This window comes from Meriones unguiculatus, chromosome 11, assembly GCF_030254825.1.
Source record: "Meriones unguiculatus strain TT.TT164.6M chromosome 11, Bangor_MerUng_6.1, whole genome shotgun sequence".
Classification (NCBI taxonomy): Eukaryota; Metazoa; Chordata; class Mammalia; order Rodentia; family Muridae; genus Meriones; species Meriones unguiculatus.
The window spans coordinates 86523582-86542354 of record NC_083359.1 but is presented as its reverse complement, the minus strand read 5'-3'; the positions used below and the strand labels follow the sequence as shown (position 1 = coordinate 86542354).

The 18773-nt window shown below is 42.3% G+C and overlaps 1 protein-coding gene across 1 annotated transcript in view; it reads right to left on the bottom strand.

Annotated features, from left to right (window-relative positions):
• Positions 1-18773, bottom strand: part of Adcy10 (adenylate cyclase 10) — a 67914-nt gene that overhangs the window by 11900 nt on the left and 37241 nt on the right. The window contains exons 19-24 of the mRNA XM_021658265.2: positions 17500-17778; positions 16935-17225; positions 9625-9691; positions 8938-9169; positions 7925-8032; positions 7272-7447 (exon numbers count right to left, since the gene is read on the bottom strand). Coding sequence (XP_021513940.2) covers positions 7272-7447; positions 7925-8032; positions 8938-9169; positions 9625-9691; positions 16935-17225; positions 17500-17778 — 1153 coding nt within the window. The remainder of the gene's footprint in view (positions 1-7271; positions 7448-7924; positions 8033-8937; positions 9170-9624; positions 9692-16934; positions 17226-17499; positions 17779-18773) is intronic.

The following is an 18773-nucleotide window of genomic DNA, read 5'->3' as shown; positions in this document are numbered from 1 at the left end:
CAAAAAAAGCAGGTTAGTTTCAAATACTCATGTGCTATCCTCCTGCCTCTGTCTCCCAAGTGCTGAAAATACAGGCATATGCTACCAGCTCCATTATTATTTTCGAAGTATTCATTTTATTTATTTACTTATCTTATGTGTTTTAAAGGCACGTGTGATGCTTCTGCATCTGCGTGAGTATATTAAATCCCTCAGAACTGGAGTTAGACACATTTTGGGGATGCATGGATTAGTAGTTTGAATGAGGATGTTCGGTAGGAATAGGGTTATTATGTAATTTGAATGCTGGTTTCTGTAAACCCCTGCCCTCCCCAGCTGGTTGCTATTATTCTGAGAATCTCCTGTCTTAGTGTTGTGTTAACACTGCTCCGCAGTTGTCCCGCGTTGTGCCAATAAAGCAGCTTACAGCCAATCAATGAGCAGGGAAGAGAATAGGGCTGGACTTCCTGCCCTAAGGGAGCAGGAGTGAAAAGAGAAGAGGAAGTAGGGGATTCAGCCTGAGAATTTAGCCATGGGCAGATGTCCAAAAGGGACCAGGAGAGAGAGCTCAGCATACAAAGCTATAAAGTGCAAGTATCTCTGGGATGTATGCTGGGAGGAAGGTAGATTAGCTTAAATGGTAAAGAATAGAGTTAAAACTGCTCAGTTTTTATGCTATAAAGCTTGTTAAAAATAACATAATAGAGTCTCAATTATTTCTGTGATTATTTAGTGAAGAGAGAAACTAAGAGAAACACGGTTTTGTAAAAATAACTATAACGTTTTGGTGCCCAACGTAGGGCAGAACTTGTGTGTGAATCTAGCCAGAACTTACATAGAATCTAAACTTAAACAAGAAGCAGTTTCTTAGTTCTGTTCATTAAGAGAATTACCACTCTAAGGCAGGAGTTCACAGCTTAGACAGAGCCCTGTGGAGCACCAAGGCCTCCAGCAGGCTGCAGGAGAACAAAAACTGACACAGACCCCAGCGAGGCAAAGCAGAAGCAGTTCTTTAGGAAACCCTTGCTAGGAGAGGAAAACAAGCAAACAAACAAAAACAGCAAGCTCTAACACAAGCAAGCTTCTCAAAGCCAGACTTTCCTAGTCAAGGCAGGAAGCTAAATCCCTCTCAGAAGGAGCTGTTTCTAGTCTGACTCCTGAAGGCCCGAGGAGCAAACACTTGTGGATCAAATAACTTCCCAGAATGAGGGAGGGGTCAGGATCTCTTGAGGCAGGAAAGGCCTCTCCCTGGAAGCAGGAGCCAAAGACAGATTAAGAAGCAAGCACCTGAACTAGTAAGGTCTAGAAGCTGGGTCTAAGAAAATAAAGCCCTTAACGAGAGGTTTTGAGATTAAAGAGAAAAAGACTTTTTCTATATTGAAAGTGGAGGAAGGCACAGTAACACAGTACTTCTGCATTCCATTTGAGATTTTTCTCTTAGCATATAAAGTTTTTTTTTTTTAAATGATGGTTACAGTTTTACATATCCTCTTTGAGAGAGATCAGGATGAGACAGACTTAGAGAAAGAAAAGACTGAGAAATTAGATGCTAAATTGAAGGCCATAGATTCATAGAGGCATCTTCGAGTCAAAACAGAGAACCTTTAGAGAAATCCAATCTGGAACTTACAATAACATCAAAAGGGGTGGTTCCAGATATGGAAAATCCACAAAGGCTTGAAGAAGTTACAAAATGACAGCTCATTTTGATGCTGGCTAGGAAGGTTTTTGGCTATAGGCCAACATGGTCAGACTGGATATTTTAAGTGTATTTTCAGGGTTCAAATCCTGGATAAAAGTGTATATACTAAAGTAGAAATACAGATTCTGTTTGATAATGCTTTGAAACCAGGTCATAAAGTGCCTTATGTGTTCCATTTTACAGAGTTTAAAGAGTTGAAACACTGCACCATGCCATAAGTTCATGTTCAGAATTCTGGTGGGCTTTTGCTTTAAATTCTGGACAGCGTGATTCTAAGGTTACACATTTGTTAGAGATGGTGACTGTCTTGGAGATGCCTTTGCAAATTGGGGATGATGGTGCTTCAGCATGTGTATCCATTGGAATTCAACATTTTTTTAGACATTATGACACGAAACCTTTTATAGATATAATACTATAGGTCAAATATGAAAACATCTAGCAATTTTTAAAAGATGGCCATAAAACAGAAGGGGAATATGGCATCTTCCCAAAATTGATTAAATAATGGTTTCTTAATTTCAAAATTATTAAATGAGACAAGTAGCACACCTGCTAAGTTATGCTGGATTTTAGAAAGGGCTTCCTAGTTAGGTCAGCATGTACAGGTCCTAATTCCAAAGCGGAAGATGGGAAGTGTGTTCCGCTGGGGAGGACAGCATGCTGCTGTCTCAACAGGAAACAAAGAGATAGGCATTCCATCCAAACTGTGCAAAGTCAGATTTGACAGGGGGACACCAGCAGACAGAAGGAAAGAAATCAAGAAGGCCAGACAGGACAGGTAACATAATTTGCTGATCCCTCCACATGTCTGGGACTGATGGACATGAAAGTGTCTCCAGCCAGGACTTCAGCTGTGCACGGCCAGTGATCTTTGGCTACACATTCCTCAGGACTTATCATGCCATTCTTTTAAATGGTATAAATCAAGATTTATTTCATGAAAGTCATCTTTAACTGAACTGTGCTCAGTACAGTATATTATTAATTATCATATATTAACATATGGTAATATAATTAATATTATATATTAACATACACATATATTAATATAAAAATGTGTAATATCTTTGAAGTTCCAATATTTTGCATAGCAAGAGAGCCCCCCCCCACATACACAAAGAAAAAGACAAGTAGTCCAGGTAATCTAAACTCACAGATGGCCTCAATGACTCTTTTCTCAAAACGGCATCTAGGACAATTTCAAAATGACTGTCTAGATTGTCCAGCATCACAGACTGTTCTAGTCAGGACTTCAGTTAAGTTTTGAACTTTCTCAACACGCAGAGACTGGACAGCAAAAGTTACTGCTAACTTTATCCCAATTTTCTTTGACCCCCTGAAAGAAAAGCTATGTTTCAAATCAATAGGAAGCAATTTAAGAAAACTATGCCCCATTTCCAAGAGGGAGTGGATGGTTTTTGGTCAGTCTATCGGATAGATGCTTGTTGTTGTTTTAAAGGGGTTAGTTATAGAAATGATAAATAAAAGGGTAGATTTTTGAATTGACTTTTGGGCTAAAGAGCATTCATAAACCAAAAATCTTACATTGATTTAGATTTTTGTATTATATTTTATTACAACATGCTACGGTATTGTACCTATGTAATTCTTAAAACTCCAATGTTAAATTCTAGGCCTTTTGAAGCCTGCTATTACCAACTGTTTAGGATAATTAAGAAATGTGTATTAGCAGTCAGACAATCAGACTTATGTGTAAAAGGAACTTTTATTCTGCTTCAATTGTTGTCTTGGAGGCTTACTGCCTCCTTCTGCTAACCTAGGCCTAGTCCTAGAAGCCTCTAGTCTCTGTACAATCAAACCTAGGCCTAGAATGTTTTCAGCCTCTGAGACTTACTGCTCAATAAGCTCACCCTTTCTTGTTTTTAATATTTATTTATTTATTTATTTATCATGTATACAATGTTGTGTCTGCATGTATACCTGCATGCCAGAAGATGGCGCCAGATCTCATTATAATTAAACTCAGGACTGGGAGCGGTCAGTGCTCTTAACCTCTGAGCCATCTCTCCAGTCCCCCTTTCTTGTTCTTACTCAGCTCTGGATTGGCTGGTTCAACTAAGCTGTTCTGGCTCAAACTCCTCTCCCAGCTGACTTATGCCATCTGTCTTTTTCTCAGCTTCTGAATTGCTCTGCTTTGCCTCAAACTAATCCAGCAATCTGCTCTAATCTGGCTCCTTCTCGTTCTCTAGCTTGTTCTGTCTTCATTTGTTCTTTCATTCAACCTGTCTCTGTAAAATTCTCTTAGTAAAAACTGCCTCCTCTCTGCATTGCCCCTTAAGTAGTTTTTCTTTGCTCTCTCTCCTCCTGAGAATTGGGCATATCCTGTTCTGTCAAATCTCTTTCTCATTTCATCAGTCTTTCTGCTACTCAATTAGACATCACTTTCAAACATGGGTGCTACCTTCTACAAACTATCTTTACCTTCTCTGTTTGGGATTAAAGGCATGTACCACCATGCCTGGACCTAAGATTTTCTTTACCTGAAACTTGCTCTACACCAGGCTGGCTTAAACTTAGGTCTGCTTGCCTCTGCCTCCTGGCTTAAAGGTGTTCTTGTATTCCAGCTGGATCAGACCTAGAATGTCTTTGGATGTGATCTCTTGCCAGAATATCCATGTTCTAAATTAAAATTCCTCTACACTTAAGGTAATGTTAGATACTAGTTTAGCTAATTACAAAAATGTTCGCTAGATTGGCAGAAAAAATAGCTAGAAACAATCAATTCAGGTAAGAAAGATAGTCTTCAAAACCCTCAGAGATCTACAGAATATGTCATTTAAGGATTTTTATTGACTTAAGGCTTTGATGACTGTCGGGAGCCGTGACTCCAGCGGCCTGCTTTGATATTTAAATCTCGGCGGAGAGATGGCTTTTAGGAGGCCTTTACTAATGGCAGAGGAGAACTTGCAAGTCCATCTTTTGTTTGTGACAGCAGGTGGGATAGCTTGTGAGGGTCACACCTCTTCCTCAGGCTCCTTGTGCAAATTAACCTATTGTTCTGAGATGTTTTACTGGCTGAAAGTAACTCCTCAAAAAAATAAAGTGGTCAAAAGGCTGGAGGCAGAGGAGAAGGCAGAGACTTGAGACTTGCTGCTGGCACTGCTTGCTGCAGCAGCCTGCCTTTTGCAAAGGCTGTCGAGTCTGGACCTTTAAAAAGTTTCCTGTGTGCTGTGTGTTTATTTTATTAATTTTAATCCTCACTCCCAACTCAAGAACCGTTGACTCTGCCCGGCTGGCTCCGGCAGATGACCATGAGATAGGGCTGCTCCTGACAGCACCCCTGTTCTACTTCAAAGAGAATCAAAGGTGGACTGGAGGAGATGGCTCATAGGTTAAGAGGCTGCTCTTCCAAAGGTCCTGAGTTCCATTTCCAGCAAGCACATGGTGGCTCATAACCATCTATAATGATAACTGGTGCCCTCTTCTGGTGTGTAGGCATACATGCAGGCAGAATACTGTATAAATCATAAATAAATAGATCTTAAAAAAAAAAGCATCAAAGGCTTCATATGAGGCAAGCTAGCTTCTGGGCAAGAAAATGCCCTTATATCAATTACAGACAGAATACTGTCCATACTGGAAAAACCAAATGCAGGAAAGTCGATTGCCAATCTTTGCAAAAACAAGGTAGGCAAGTTCTTTTTAATTCCTGCTTCACACAAAAGTCTGTCAGATATTCTGAGCCAGAAGGCTACAGATGTTGCTCCAGCATTATGGAAGAATTTTGCGGTATTGTACAGGGAGCCAAATAGCTCTGTCATTTCTGAACTTTTGGAAGCTGCTTGTCTTTATTTCCTACATATTTAGGTAGTGTTTATTCCATCTTAAGTCTCCAATGGGATTAAAGACTAGATAGTTAAAGTCTCATAGTTAAATTATTTAGCATGATAGAATGTGACAGATGATAGAATACTTTATCTAAGGGTGCCAAATATACAAATGTAACTTAATAATTTTCATAATTGTTATATATAGTTTGTTATTATAGGAGAAAGAGCCTTTAGAGTAAAAAGGAGAGATGCAGGCATAAGATTATTGTGTGATTCAAATGTTGATTTCTGATATCTAGTTGCAATTCTTATTATGAGAATCTCCTATCTCAGTGCTGTGTTAACACTGTTCCCCAATTGTCCCTTGATATGCCTGTAAAGCAGCTTACAGCCAGTCACTGAACAGAGAAAAGTATAGGGCTAGACTTCCTGCCAGCCAGGGGAGAAGGAATTACAAGGGGAAGTAGGGGGATTCAGCTGGAGATTCACCCACAGGCAGAGGTCCAGGAGGGACCAGGAGAGAGAGCTCAGCAAGGAAAGCTACAATGCAGGCATCTCTGGGATGCATGCTAGGAGGAAGCCAAATGAACTTAGACGATGAAAAATAGAGTTAAAACTGTTTGGTTCTTATGCTGTGAAGCTTGTCAGAATAATATTATAGAGTCTCAATTATTTGTATGATAACTGGGTTAAGAGGAAAACTGAGAAACAAGCACAGTTTTAGAAAAATAAGCTTAACAATGTTCCTCATTGGCACCATTGTTTGAATACTTGGTGCTTAGTTAGTGGTACTGTTGGGGGAGGCTTAGAAATGTGGCCTTAATGGAGCCAGTATGTGGCTTTGGTGCCATACTGAGTTTTCTCTTTCTGTCTCATGCTTATGGTTCAAAATGTGAGCTCTTAGCAGCCGCCATGTCTCGTGCTGGCTGTCATGCTCCCTGATACATGCTTATTATGTTTGTGTTGACAACCAAACTCCGGTCCTTATGACTCATTGCTTAGCATACTTAACTGCTGAGACATTGTGACCCCATGATATGTGCCTTTTCCATGATCATAAAAATAACTGCAAAATTCCACTTTTGTTATCCCTTGTTCACTTGTTATAAAAGGGTCATCATGATTCTGGTCTAGGCCTCTTTATTCTCCTATCAAGGTTGACCTCTCTGTAAATAATTTTTTTACCTTGCAACATCTTGATGTTACTTCCTGATTTTCAGCACGGTTAACACCATCTTTCCAGCCCCTCAATCTTTTTTTTTTTTTTTTGTAGTTTATTTATAGGTCAAATCTTAGCTACATTTTAAACTAATGACTACCCATCCTTAATGGAACTCTTATCAAATTCATAGACGAGTAGGGAAATTTATCCTTTAGCAGATGTCCTCAAAGCCTGCTTGTTTTCTTTGAGGTAAGCATCTGTATCTTAGTATCTTTGGATCTTAGTAAGGCATGGAAGGAGGTTTGCAGCTGAGGTTCTAGGGAACATGGTACTAGTTCTGGTATCTGACTCTGGATCCACAGTAGAATCACTTTAAGAGTAAGAAAGAGAATTGGAGCTCACTTTGCAGAGGAATCCCATGTGTTCTCATCTGAACTTTTGTGAAGTGCCCTGGCCCTTACCAGGAAGCCCTCACTAAGTCTGCCTCCCCCCCTTGCAACATGGGATCAGACTAAACCGGGAGTTTTGAGCCCCTGGAGCACCGGGCTGTGAGGACGGACTCATGCTGTGTGGAGGTCTTTCTCGCCTGGGGAATGGAATGAGACATCCAGCTTTCCCCAGCTCCTTTCCTTACCCTGGCAGTGTGCCCTCCTGAGTATGCTGGTTCATGAAGTGGAAGAGTCTGGTCTTCTCAACATGCATTTGGAAAGTCAGGGCGATTAAATTGCAAGGAAATTTTCTTTTGAGAAGCTTCAGTGCCTTTCTCAGCATTTTCTTGGCAAGTACCATCTGCCCCATATTAAAACAAACCTAAGGGAGATGGGAAGGGAGAGAGGAAAAGCAATCTAGACTTAGTAGATGTGTTTCAACAGTAATTTGGGGGAATGCATGTCTTAAAAGGTGATCTGCGGCCCAGTGAGAAAATCCTCATGTACTTTAACATAATAGAAAAAAATAAATGTTTATTGGGTGCTGACATAAGGAAGGCTGAGGAGTAGGGTTTGGCATTGAGCTGTGTGTCATATAAGGTGAACAGCATTCAAGATCACTGTTACAAAGACCTTTTATAAAGATGTCAACCTAGACAGTAGGAAAGATCTTGCTGCTGGCAATTTATAACGACAAAGTGTTGAATCCAAAAGCTTGGATTCTAGAATCATGGACAGCAGTCTGTGGCAGTGGATGAGAGGAGGATATTGAATAGATTTGGGTGGCTTCTACCTCTCCTGTGTATTGCCTGGGGCTCCAGGGCAAAATGGCACCTTTAGGCCTTCAGTGGTTTCTTACCTCACCTTTGAGACGATAAAAGATAGCATATTCAAAGGTGTGACTCCAAGAATCTTCATTCGTCGGAGTTTTCAGCAGCCTTTCTCCCTCACCCAAATACATGTATGCCTGCAAACAGCCAGCAGAGAAAAACAGAGATGTAGTGACTTATTAACACAGAGGGTCTTTTGTCCCAGATACAACTGACAGAAGGGAGGCAGGAGCCACTCAGGTCCCATGTCATCCTTATGCCTGGTCCCACTGTTTATAATGAGCCTCCAACCTAGATAGAAGCTTCACATCTGCTGGATGTAGCCGTCATGTGGTTGCTGGGAATTGAACTCATGACCCCTGGAATTGCAGCCAGTGCTCTTAACCTCTGAGCCATCTCTCCTGCCCCAGTTTTAATACTTTAAATTAATCAATTATTACATTTTTTTTTAAGGTCTTTTGTATCCTAGGTGGCTATGAACTTGCCATGTGGCAGAATCTGGCCTTGAATAGACCCTGACCTTTCTACTTCTACTTCCCAAGTGCTGGCATCACAGGCACATACCACCATGTCAGGCACGTTGCATAATGACTGTGGTGGTTTGAAGAGAAATGGCCCCCATAGGCTCATAGATTTGAGTGCTTGGCCATTAGGAAGTGGCACTATTAGGAGGTGTGGCCTTTTTTGGAGTGAGTATGGCCTTGTTGGAGGAAGTGTGTCACCAGGGGTGAGCTTTGGAGTTTCAGAAGCTCAAGCCAGGCCCAGTGGTGCTCTCTTCTGTTGCTTGATGATCTGGATGTAGAACTCTAAGCCCCTTCTTGGGCGCCATACCTGCCTGTGTACCACCATGTTTCCTACCATGAAGACAATGGACTAAGCTTCTGCACCTGCAAGCCAGCTTCAGTGAAATGCTCCCCTTTATAAGAGTTGCCATGGTCATAGTGTCACAGCAGTTTAACCCTCACCGAGACAATGATGGCACTGGCTGTATCCTGAGTCCTGGGGGTGGTGGAGGAGGAGGAGGTGTGTAACAGCAGCTTACCTTATAGTTGTCACCCAGGAGGAGATAGGCAGATGCAAGTTCCAGGAAGTAGTACAAGGCTCTGTTGTTTTCTTCTAAGGCTACAAAATGTTGGGCCAGAGGCAAAATGACAATCTGGAGCAGCTCTTCACACTGGCACGCTTCCTGAGGGGTAAAGTCATCCTTACACGACCTCATATTTATGATAACGTTGTCAAAGAAATGCAAGATCCTTTCTCTTATTTTCATGGCACTGTTTAAATACAGGAATAAGCAAGAGATCAGGAAATTACAGCCAGGGCACAGATTTTTTTTTATACGAAACTATCTTTGAAAACTATCAGAATCCATTGTCACTCTTATCAACCAGATACACCATGCAGCCCCTGACATTTTTTTCTCTGTACCCTTAGGTACAGAGAAGGCCAGAGGCCCAAAGGCTTGACCCAGAGGGAGTGAACCCAAGGGTAATTTGATGACAGTGGCTTCTGTTCTATCTCCCAAAAGCTACATATGTGCAAGCTGGGCAGTGGTAGCTCATGCCTTTAATCCCAGTACTCGGTAGACAGAGACAAGTGGATCTCTATGAGTTCAAGGCCAGTCCGGTATACAGAGTGAGTTCCACGACAGCCAAGGTTACACAGAGAAACCCTGTCTCGGGAAAAAAACAAAAACACCTAAAACAACAAAAACTACATATGTGCATACCTGAGATTCTCAGGGAATTTGTGTTTCTTAGGGAACTCTGATTTAGAAAAGATGACCTCCTCTTCAGCTAGAAAATAATTGAGCAATTAAGACCTCTGCCATCCACTAAAGGCTCTTATAGTTTTATATTCCCTTTACCCAGCTAGGAACCACATCTCCCAGCCCCATCCCCACCCTTGGGGACATTTCATCTTAGAAAGAGCCATGTGCTTCTTTTCTCAAGTAAAATCAGATCTTAACTGATGAATGTCACTTCTGAAGTAGATGATTTTCTGCCTTGTTCTTTCCTTAGGCAGGAAAGCAACTAGTTCTGACTGGCTAAAGGACAGCAAAACACCAACCAGGAAGAACCTGGAGACTGGAGCTGTCTGTATCTGCCGGGCCACTTGTCAAAAATTTCAGTGGACTATTACAAGAGCAGGAAAAGAAATTCTCATTTCATTGTGTTGACTCACTGAAATGCTTGTCTGTTGTAGCTGATAACATTACTCCTGACCCATTAATTAAATAATTAAGTTATAAATTATAAATAAATTAAATGACCCAATAATTAAAACTGCAGTTTAACAGTTATAAAGGAGGTTAACAATGTGTATTGAAGAAATAGAAATTTGAATACACACACGTGCACATAGTCCACATACATAGGTAGGTTGTTTTGTTTTGTTTTGAGATGGGGTTTCATGTAGCCCAGACTGGCCTTGAATTCAGTACGTAGCCAAGGATAACCTTAAACTTCTTACCCTCCTGCCTTCACCTCCAAGAATTAGGGTTGCAGGAGTGCAGTGCTAAGATTCGAACTCAGGGCTTCATGCATACTGGGCAAGCATTTCACTGACTCTACATAGATGGTCCGGGAAATACAGATATTCTAGTGAAGTACCCCAGAGGCTAACTTGAGGAGATTGTAATCTTGAATTAGACATCTTTCATCTAATGAGTAGGTTAGAAAGTCCCATGGGGAGAAGACTCCTAAGTGGAAAAGCAGCCTTTCTCAGATCATTTGCTAGCGGCAGAGGTTTTTGCAGCCTAGCTCCTTGGGGTCCAATGTTAATGGCCAGCAACTGTAACTTCATAGATTTGGTTGTTTTGTTTGAGATGGAGTTTTTACTGTACAACCCAGGCTATCCTTAAACTTAAACCCAGGCTGGCTTCCTGCTCTCCATCCTCTTGCCTCAGGCTCCACATACCCGAAGAGCTCTTTCAGTTCATAGAAATGCAATTTGAAGATTCTGTGCTCTTGTCTTTATAGAATAAATAAATTTCCACAGCTGTGAGACCCTCAATCTGTGTGTACAGCTTTGCCATCATCCCTAGCACGCTGTGTAAGAACTCTACCTCTTGAACTATTGTCAGTCCTCAGCTATTTCCTTTGTAATTTCTGCAGCTCTGTCTGGTACCTCACTGTAGGTGGCTGCATTCACTGTGCCTTGGTTTCTTGGTACAGATTTTAATGCCAAAAGCATTCTACACATATATTAACATTTCTTTGTTTTCTTTGAGACAAGGTATTTTGTAGACCAGGTTAGCGTTACACTTGCTATCTAACCAGTAATGACCTCAAACTCCTGGTCCCCCCACCCCCACGCTCCAAGTATTGGGGTGACAAGCATGAACAACAACTGGCTTAGTTTTGTAACAGTAATAAATGTATTTTCAATTTTGAAAAAGTAATGCCAAGGATAATAAATGATAGTAGTCAACACTCAGTTGTTATGGACATAAACATGATTTTGTTTTGGTCTCAAGTGTGGGATGTGGGACTGATTCAGATGGGCCACAGCAGCAGACTATTTGCTTGAGAGGAGCTCTTTGCCAGCTGCAAATAGCTTAAGTCTGAGGACTCTGGAGAGAGAATAAATGCCAGAGCCCAGCAAGTGTGGAGTGTGGAGAAAGAACAATGCTAGACAAGAAGTTGGGGATCTGAAATGAGGATTTGACTGGCTCTAAGGAACCCAATGACCCTGGCCAGCAGGAAGCAGCTAAGAAATAACTGCAGCCCCTCTCCCACGAACCCTTTCTCTCTCCTACCTGGTGTTGGGGTGTTAGAAGGGATTGTGGTAGAGTAGGGAGAAAAAGATATAAAAAAAATGTACATAAAAGTTTTTTAAAAGTGCATCTATAGTCTATGTGCATCTATGTGCATCTAAAAGTGCATCTATGACAGTCATGAACGTTTCTTTGACACCTTACTTGCCTTGGTGGAATGAGACCTACCACGGAGGTCTCACTTCTGTGTGCCCAAGCCCTTGGAGGTCTTGACTCTAAGGGGCTAAACTTAAAGATGGATCCTCTTCTTTACATTTATTTAATTATGTGAGTGCATGTACATGCCACAGAGTGCATGGAGAGGTTAGAGGAAGAAGAAACCAGCTATTTTTCCCTATCGTGTGGGTCCAGGGATCAAACTCAGCTTTCAGGCCTGAGAGCAGTCATCTCTCCCTTCTGAGCTATCTCAGAGTCCATGATCTCTCTCTGTCTTTCTGTCTCTGAAAAATGGGAGGTAGGGCTGGGTATGATTGCACATGTCTGTCCTCCCGCCCCTCAGAAGTTCAAGGCCAGCTGGATCTAAGTAGTGAGTTTCAGGCTAGCAGGACTATATAATGAGACCTTGTCTTAAAAATAAGAGCTGGGGCAGAGAGACAGAGAGAAAACAATGGGGGTTTTAAAAAGTTACCTGAAACTAAAGATGAATATATGAAAAAGCCATATGGAACTCTACTATTTTGTAAGCTAATTATTTTTTTAATGATTTATTTATCTTTATTTGATGTGCATTGGTGTTTTGCCTGCATGTAAGTTTCAGTGAGGTTATTGGATCCCCTGGAACTGGAGTTACAAACAGTTGTGAGCTGCCCTGTGGGTGCCGGGAATTGAATCTGGGTCCTCTGGAAGAACACCCATGTTCTTAAATACTGAGTCATCCCTCTTCAGCCCATAAGCTAATTATTAAAAAAATAAAAAAGTTTTGTAGTGAGAGTTCTGGAATTTTGGTTCTTAAAAAAAAAAAACCACAGAAATATAAAAATGTGTTTTCATTTTAATCTGAGGTGTGGGGATGTGGGGCTGCTTCACAGCAGCTGACTGTGTTTTGCCTTGCGCTCTAGCAGAGACATGCTTTTTGCCAGATGAAGATAGTTTCTGCAACTGTGTGATGATTCTTGGAATTTTCAGAGGGTATGTACATGCTAAAGCTCCGATGGGTGGTTGGTGGTTGTTGGTCATTGAGGGGTGAGGGAGGTTGGTTGCAGTTCGTTAGTAGCCATGCTCAAAGAAGGAAACAAAGAAATTCAATTCTGGGATCTCTCCCTCCCCATGTCCTTTCCCCCCTTATCCAGTGATGGGGAATGAATTGGGAGGGAATAAAGGGTGGGAAAAAGAAGAACCCACAAAGTAGCAAAGTCCAGCTACAAGGGGCACCTCAGTGTGGAGCTTGAAGGCTAAGGATAAAAATGGAAATTTTGATTTCAAATACTGTAGAGGAAATGGCAGGGGACAAAGGAATGGATTTTTTTTTTTTCCAAGAGTCCAGCAAAAAATTTATTACAGCTGCTGCCACTGGGATATTCCCACTTTGCTTCCAGGGGGGATTTTCTGTTCTTGTTTTTTCTTCGTATATTCTGTTTCAAAAAAGGCTGGAAGAATGAGTGAACAGTTGGAAAAATTGCAGGTGGAAATGGAGGGGCCTGAAAAACAAAAAAACAAAAAAACGGCTGAAGTGGGAAAACAAAAGGAGTCACTCTGCTCTCTTGTCTCTGAAAAGGTTGCAGAATTGACTGCAACTTTTTGGCTGTCGTGTTTGGAGGTGGAAGTGCTTGGGAGGCAAGGAGCACCAGAAAAGAAGAGAACAGAAGGACTTGGTACCTGTGACTGAGAAAAAGCAAGAGTTTCTCACAGAGGAAAGAGGAGAAATAAAATTGAGCTGGACGGTGTGTAGAAAAGCTGAAAAATCAGGAGGACAATCTGATAAAACGGCCTGTTTTAAGAGAAAGGGTTCATCTCAAACCAACTGCCAGAGTGGCTTATAGTGAGAGGTCTCTAATACCAAAATGCCCAGTGCTTCAATTTTGGGAAATACGATCATTTGCACAAGAGACTGTGAGTAAGCCACATCTCAAAATGCCAGGTGCTCTAATTGTGGGAAGTATGATCATTTGCGACAAGATTTTGAACAAGGCATCTCTTAAGGGCAACAAACGCTTTTTTTAAATGTAAACCAGAAAGAAGGCCAAGGCTTCTGGGTTTGCAGGCAGTGTGCCCAGGGTTGCCTTTGGGTCAAGGAGTCTAAAAGAGTTTTCAAGGTAATATCTTACCACCAGGAAACAGCCTTGGGGGCCTAGCTTGAGCTCCCCCCTCCCCCAGCAAAAAGCATGAGCCCTTTCAGCCAAGGAGTGACGTGCCGACCACAAAACCTTCACTCAGCATTAGCACACTTTGGGGCCTGGGTGCTTTGGAACTGGGAGGAGCCAGTCCAGAGCAGGAGTGGGGTTCAAGTAGTGCCCAACCTCAACAGCGGGAGGAATGAGGACCACTCCCTCCCCTGCCCTGGGCCTGCATGTCCCATGTCCCAGTGCACTTAGTCCTGTGGCTCCCACCAGAGGAGGTCACATAGTCACTGGCAGGTTAAACTTCCCTCTTCATGTAAGTCATGCCCAGCAAGCAGCTGAAATTCCTCTTTGTGGAAATAAGACATTCTTAGCGCCTTCTCCCCAGCCAGGGGTGAACGCTCACCACAAAAGCCTCTACCCACTCTCCAGAAATTTAAAAAGGCTTTGCTGCCCCAATTAAACAAGCTGCTCAAAAAAACCTGCCTTCCAGTTCTCTATCAACCCCAGTCATTCTTATCTCCTGCTTCCTTCCCTAAGGATGCACCAGCCACAATCACAGGCTAACCATGCTAGGAAGGCTTGGCGGAAATGGAGCCTCAACAGCAGCATGCTACTGCTGGCAGTGCGGCTCTAGACATGGCTACAGGTGGACATATTACTCTATACCCAAAAATTCAATGTTATAAAATAGCTACCGGAGTTTACGGTCCTTTACCCTCTGGGACAGTAGAGATAATCTTGAGAAGGAGTGAATTGACTTCCCAAGGATTCATAGTGCATCCAGGTATTATAGATGAAGATTTCAAAGGAGAAATTAAAATTATGGCCTATGTGAGAAGAGAGACGCAATTTTACACAGGTGATAGGATTGCTCGGCTGCTACTGACTCCCTATATCAAAGGCAAAGCTGCCCCAGCAGAAAGAACAGGAAGGTTTGAAAACAAAGAGGAAAAGTAAAAACCCCAGAGATATTACCAATAGTGTTCTGTTAACTTTAAAATGTCTAAATGTTAATGAGAACAACAGCGGCCGAGAGACACTCTGTTATAGAAAAAAAAACAAAAAACTGGAATTAAATCAGTCTATATACTATAAAGCTGTGTTAACGTCAGAATGGAAGCCAGCAAGTGTTTTGCATTGGGAACATGTATTTGCTTATATTTGCCTACATTTCCATAGGAAATGAAAAGCTGTGGATACTGTCAAAACTTATAAAAATTAGAACTGAGCAGAAGAGGTATCCTGAAAACCTTGGCCACTGACCCAAAAAGCACTTAGTTCATTGAAAATGTCTCTGTTTATAATTTCTCACTACATACAACATAATTAATGGCTTGAAACAGAAAAGGGAAAATGTAGTAAGAATTTTGGAATTTTGGTTTCTTTAAAAAACAGAAATATAAGAATATGTTTTTGTTTAATCCCAGGTGTGGGGAGACGGTTTGCTTCACAAGAACTGACTGATTTTTCCTTGTGCTGTAGCAACAGCATGGTTTTGCCAGCTGCAGATAGTTTCTGGGATTGTGTGACAATTCTGGGAATTTTTCAGAGGGTATATAAATGTTGAGGCCCTGATAGGTGGGGTTGGTGGTGGTTTGTTAGTAGTCGTTTTCAAAGACAAACACGAATAAAAAATTTAGGTTCAAGGATCTTTAAATCTCTCTCCCCACTCTGTCCTTTTTTTTCCCCCTCCTATATAGTGATAGGAGGTGAAACTGGGGAGATAAAGGGTAGTTTTGAAAAAGAAGAACCCACAAAGTAGCAAAGACCAGCTACAAGCATAGAAGAAACAAGTATAGAGAAATTAGATTCAGGGATAGTTCTCTCTCCCTTTCCCTCTCCCTCTCCCTCTCCTTCCTTTTCTATCCTTTTTTTCTCTCCTATCTAGTGATGGGGGTAAAACTGGGGAGGATAAAGGGTAGGGAAAAGAAGAACCCACAAAGTAGCAAAGACAGGCTACAGAGTTTGAAGGGAAGTACACTGTATGGATGGAAAATGTTGCCTCTGCAAGTCATAGGTTGTTAAACAGAAATGACAATACCAGGTGTGAGATACCTCCTTATGCTCAAGCATGGGCCCAGAATGGCTTCCCCCGTCCCCAAAAAAAACTCAACACAGGTTACCCATCGGAAATAGATGATAAGACCCTATTGCTGAAGATACCACACAGTTTTCAGGACACAGATGACAAAACTGGAGCCACACTAGAAGCCTCCATCCTGTCGGATTGCTTTCACAGTACCTGAAGCTGCTGTAAAACTGCTAAGGGAGAAAAGTCAACAGCAGACTCCCACAGCTGGGAAAACTTCTGCGCTATAATACAGAGCTTGCCCACAAGAGGAGCCCACTGGTACAGTGAGAGGTAACCAGTCACGTTCTGGTTGTATTTAAGAACCGCTCCACAAGAGGAATTTATTCCTGATGCTGTAAATCTAGGCGAAAGCCTATGGCCGGGAAGGTCACGGGCCCTGGGGGCATAAACTATTAACATTGCTTTTGCTTAAATGACATGGTGACAAAATGCCTTCTAACTGTTTCTGTTTATACCTGCTCTAGCCTGGGTCAGGGAAGCTTCTGCTAGCAGTGGGTGATGACTAGTGTAGAGACCGAACACTGGATAAAGTGCTGACAATTAGTGACTGTGGAGTGCTCAGCCCTAAACAGGACACCTGTCTTGGAGCCTCCAAGGCTCAGGGAACACCATGGAAGACATCCCATGTGCAACCTCACTGGATTCCATCCCTTGCTGTGAGACAGTTCAGCGGCACTTGGTTTGCGAGAGCCCTGTATGGAAGTCACCGTGAGGTGACTACCCCAGGTGCACTGCCAGCCCTTCCCTGCCCTGTGGACCTGTGGTACCGCTCGTATCCCAAACCCAGAAGGGCTTGAAGCCTTTAAGGTCCTGACCTAATCCAGAAAGATCTTAATCTCCAACACTTCCCAGCAGGAGTTGGGAACAGTTAGAAGTGAAGTAAATTTTACTTTTAAATCCTTGGGCCTTTGCCATCCTCTTGACAGCATCCATATCCAGAGTGTTGAGTCGAATGTCCACCATGAAGTGGTGGTAGGGGATGAAGTCCCTGTTTCGGCAGTGGTTGCAGCGATGGGCACTTTCCTCCAGAAAGCGGGCACATTTCAAATGCAAGACTTTCTTCTGGTCCTTAAGCCACAGTTCATAGGCTGTCTTCTGCATTATAGGCCTGCAGAACCGAAGGATGCGGCACTCCATCACCTCTCCTTCCATTTCCCGGAGATCCTCCACTTCGCTGTGAGCTAGAAGAAATAAAAAGGGCTTTTCAGCCAGGCAGCAGACAGCAAACCACCGGCTCCTTCCTAAGGCATGGCAGTTCTTTATTTCTGGCAGGGTTTTGGTTGTTTTGTTTTGTTTTTCATTTTTTCTGGTATTAGGGATTGAACTCAGGGCATTGTGCATGCCAGGCTAGTGTTCTCCTCTCAACTATATCTCCAGTGCTCTCTGCCCTTCAGTCTAGAAATGCCTCTAACCAAGGGCAAAATCCAGACATTTTATTTTTCAGGTACTACTCACCTAACCCTTCAATGGGCTTTAGGGACAAAGAGCGATAATGAACCTCAAATGTGGTCACATTTTGTTTTAAGGCGACTTGAAGATCTTTGCTATTCCGGAAGCAATGAAAAACATTTGATTCCACCAGGGAGGCCAGGGCCTTGATCATCGTCTTCATGTTCCAACAGGGGAGAATCTCAAACAACAGCTCTGGGGTGAAGGTTAGGCCGATGATGGCTGCGCATCTCACCAGCATTTGATGGGAAAGGCTCATGCTGTCCAGCTGGACTAGAGAGATTTCTGCAGGTAGGAGGCCAGAGAGTGGAACTCTAGTTATCTACCATTGTCAGATGCATACGAGAGACAGACAACTGTCCTGAGCTACAGTTCTCATTTGTGAAAACCTAGCTAAGCCAAGTCAAAAGAAGTAATTGCTTAGTGCCCGATTTATAGATGGCCCTTGTGCTGGGGATATTCAAGATGCAGTTTCTATGCTCAAATATGCATGACATGAATAAGACAGATCTTAGGGAATGATGGTTTAGTGTTAAAGGGTGACAAAGATGGGTGAGGAGAAGTCACAGGAGGCCACAGTCGTCAGGTCTCCCATCCCTGTGCTTTGAAGACTTCTCCAGCTGCCCCTCTGTCTTCCTTGGCACCTCTTCTCCCTGGACCTGCTCAGCAGTAGACATAAGGCTTTCTCTCTGTTTAAGAGATTTTGCTTATTATCATAACATACGCTGTCTCTATTGCATTAGCAAGTACCAGGGAACCCAGAGCTACAATCCCAACTTTTCATCTAAGCTTGAGTTTCATAGTTCATGTGTACTTGAACTTTTTTTTTTGTGTGTGTGTGTGAGTTCTGGGGTCTAAACCCAGGGACCCAAGCATTCTGGACAACTTGCCTTATCACTGAGCTATATCCCCAGCCCCTTCTTAGATAATCTAAAAAAAAAAAAAAAAAATCTAAAAAATTTTTAGATAATCTAAAAAATTCTCAAGACAATCTAAAAGAAATCTGAAAAATCAGACTCACCTGCCTCTGCCTCCTGAGTGCTAGGATTAAAGGCATACACCACAATGCTGGGCTCACCTTATTTATTTTTTAAATATTTTTTTTTGAAATTTGATTGTATATGTTTGCCCATATATACAGATGTCCATGGACATCTACCTAGCAGTGTATCAAAGCAGATGCTAAGACCCATAACCAAGCCTTCGGCAGAGTGTAGGGAATCATATGAAGGAAGGAGGAATTAGTATATCCTAGAGGGGACAGGGAGCCCCACAAGGTC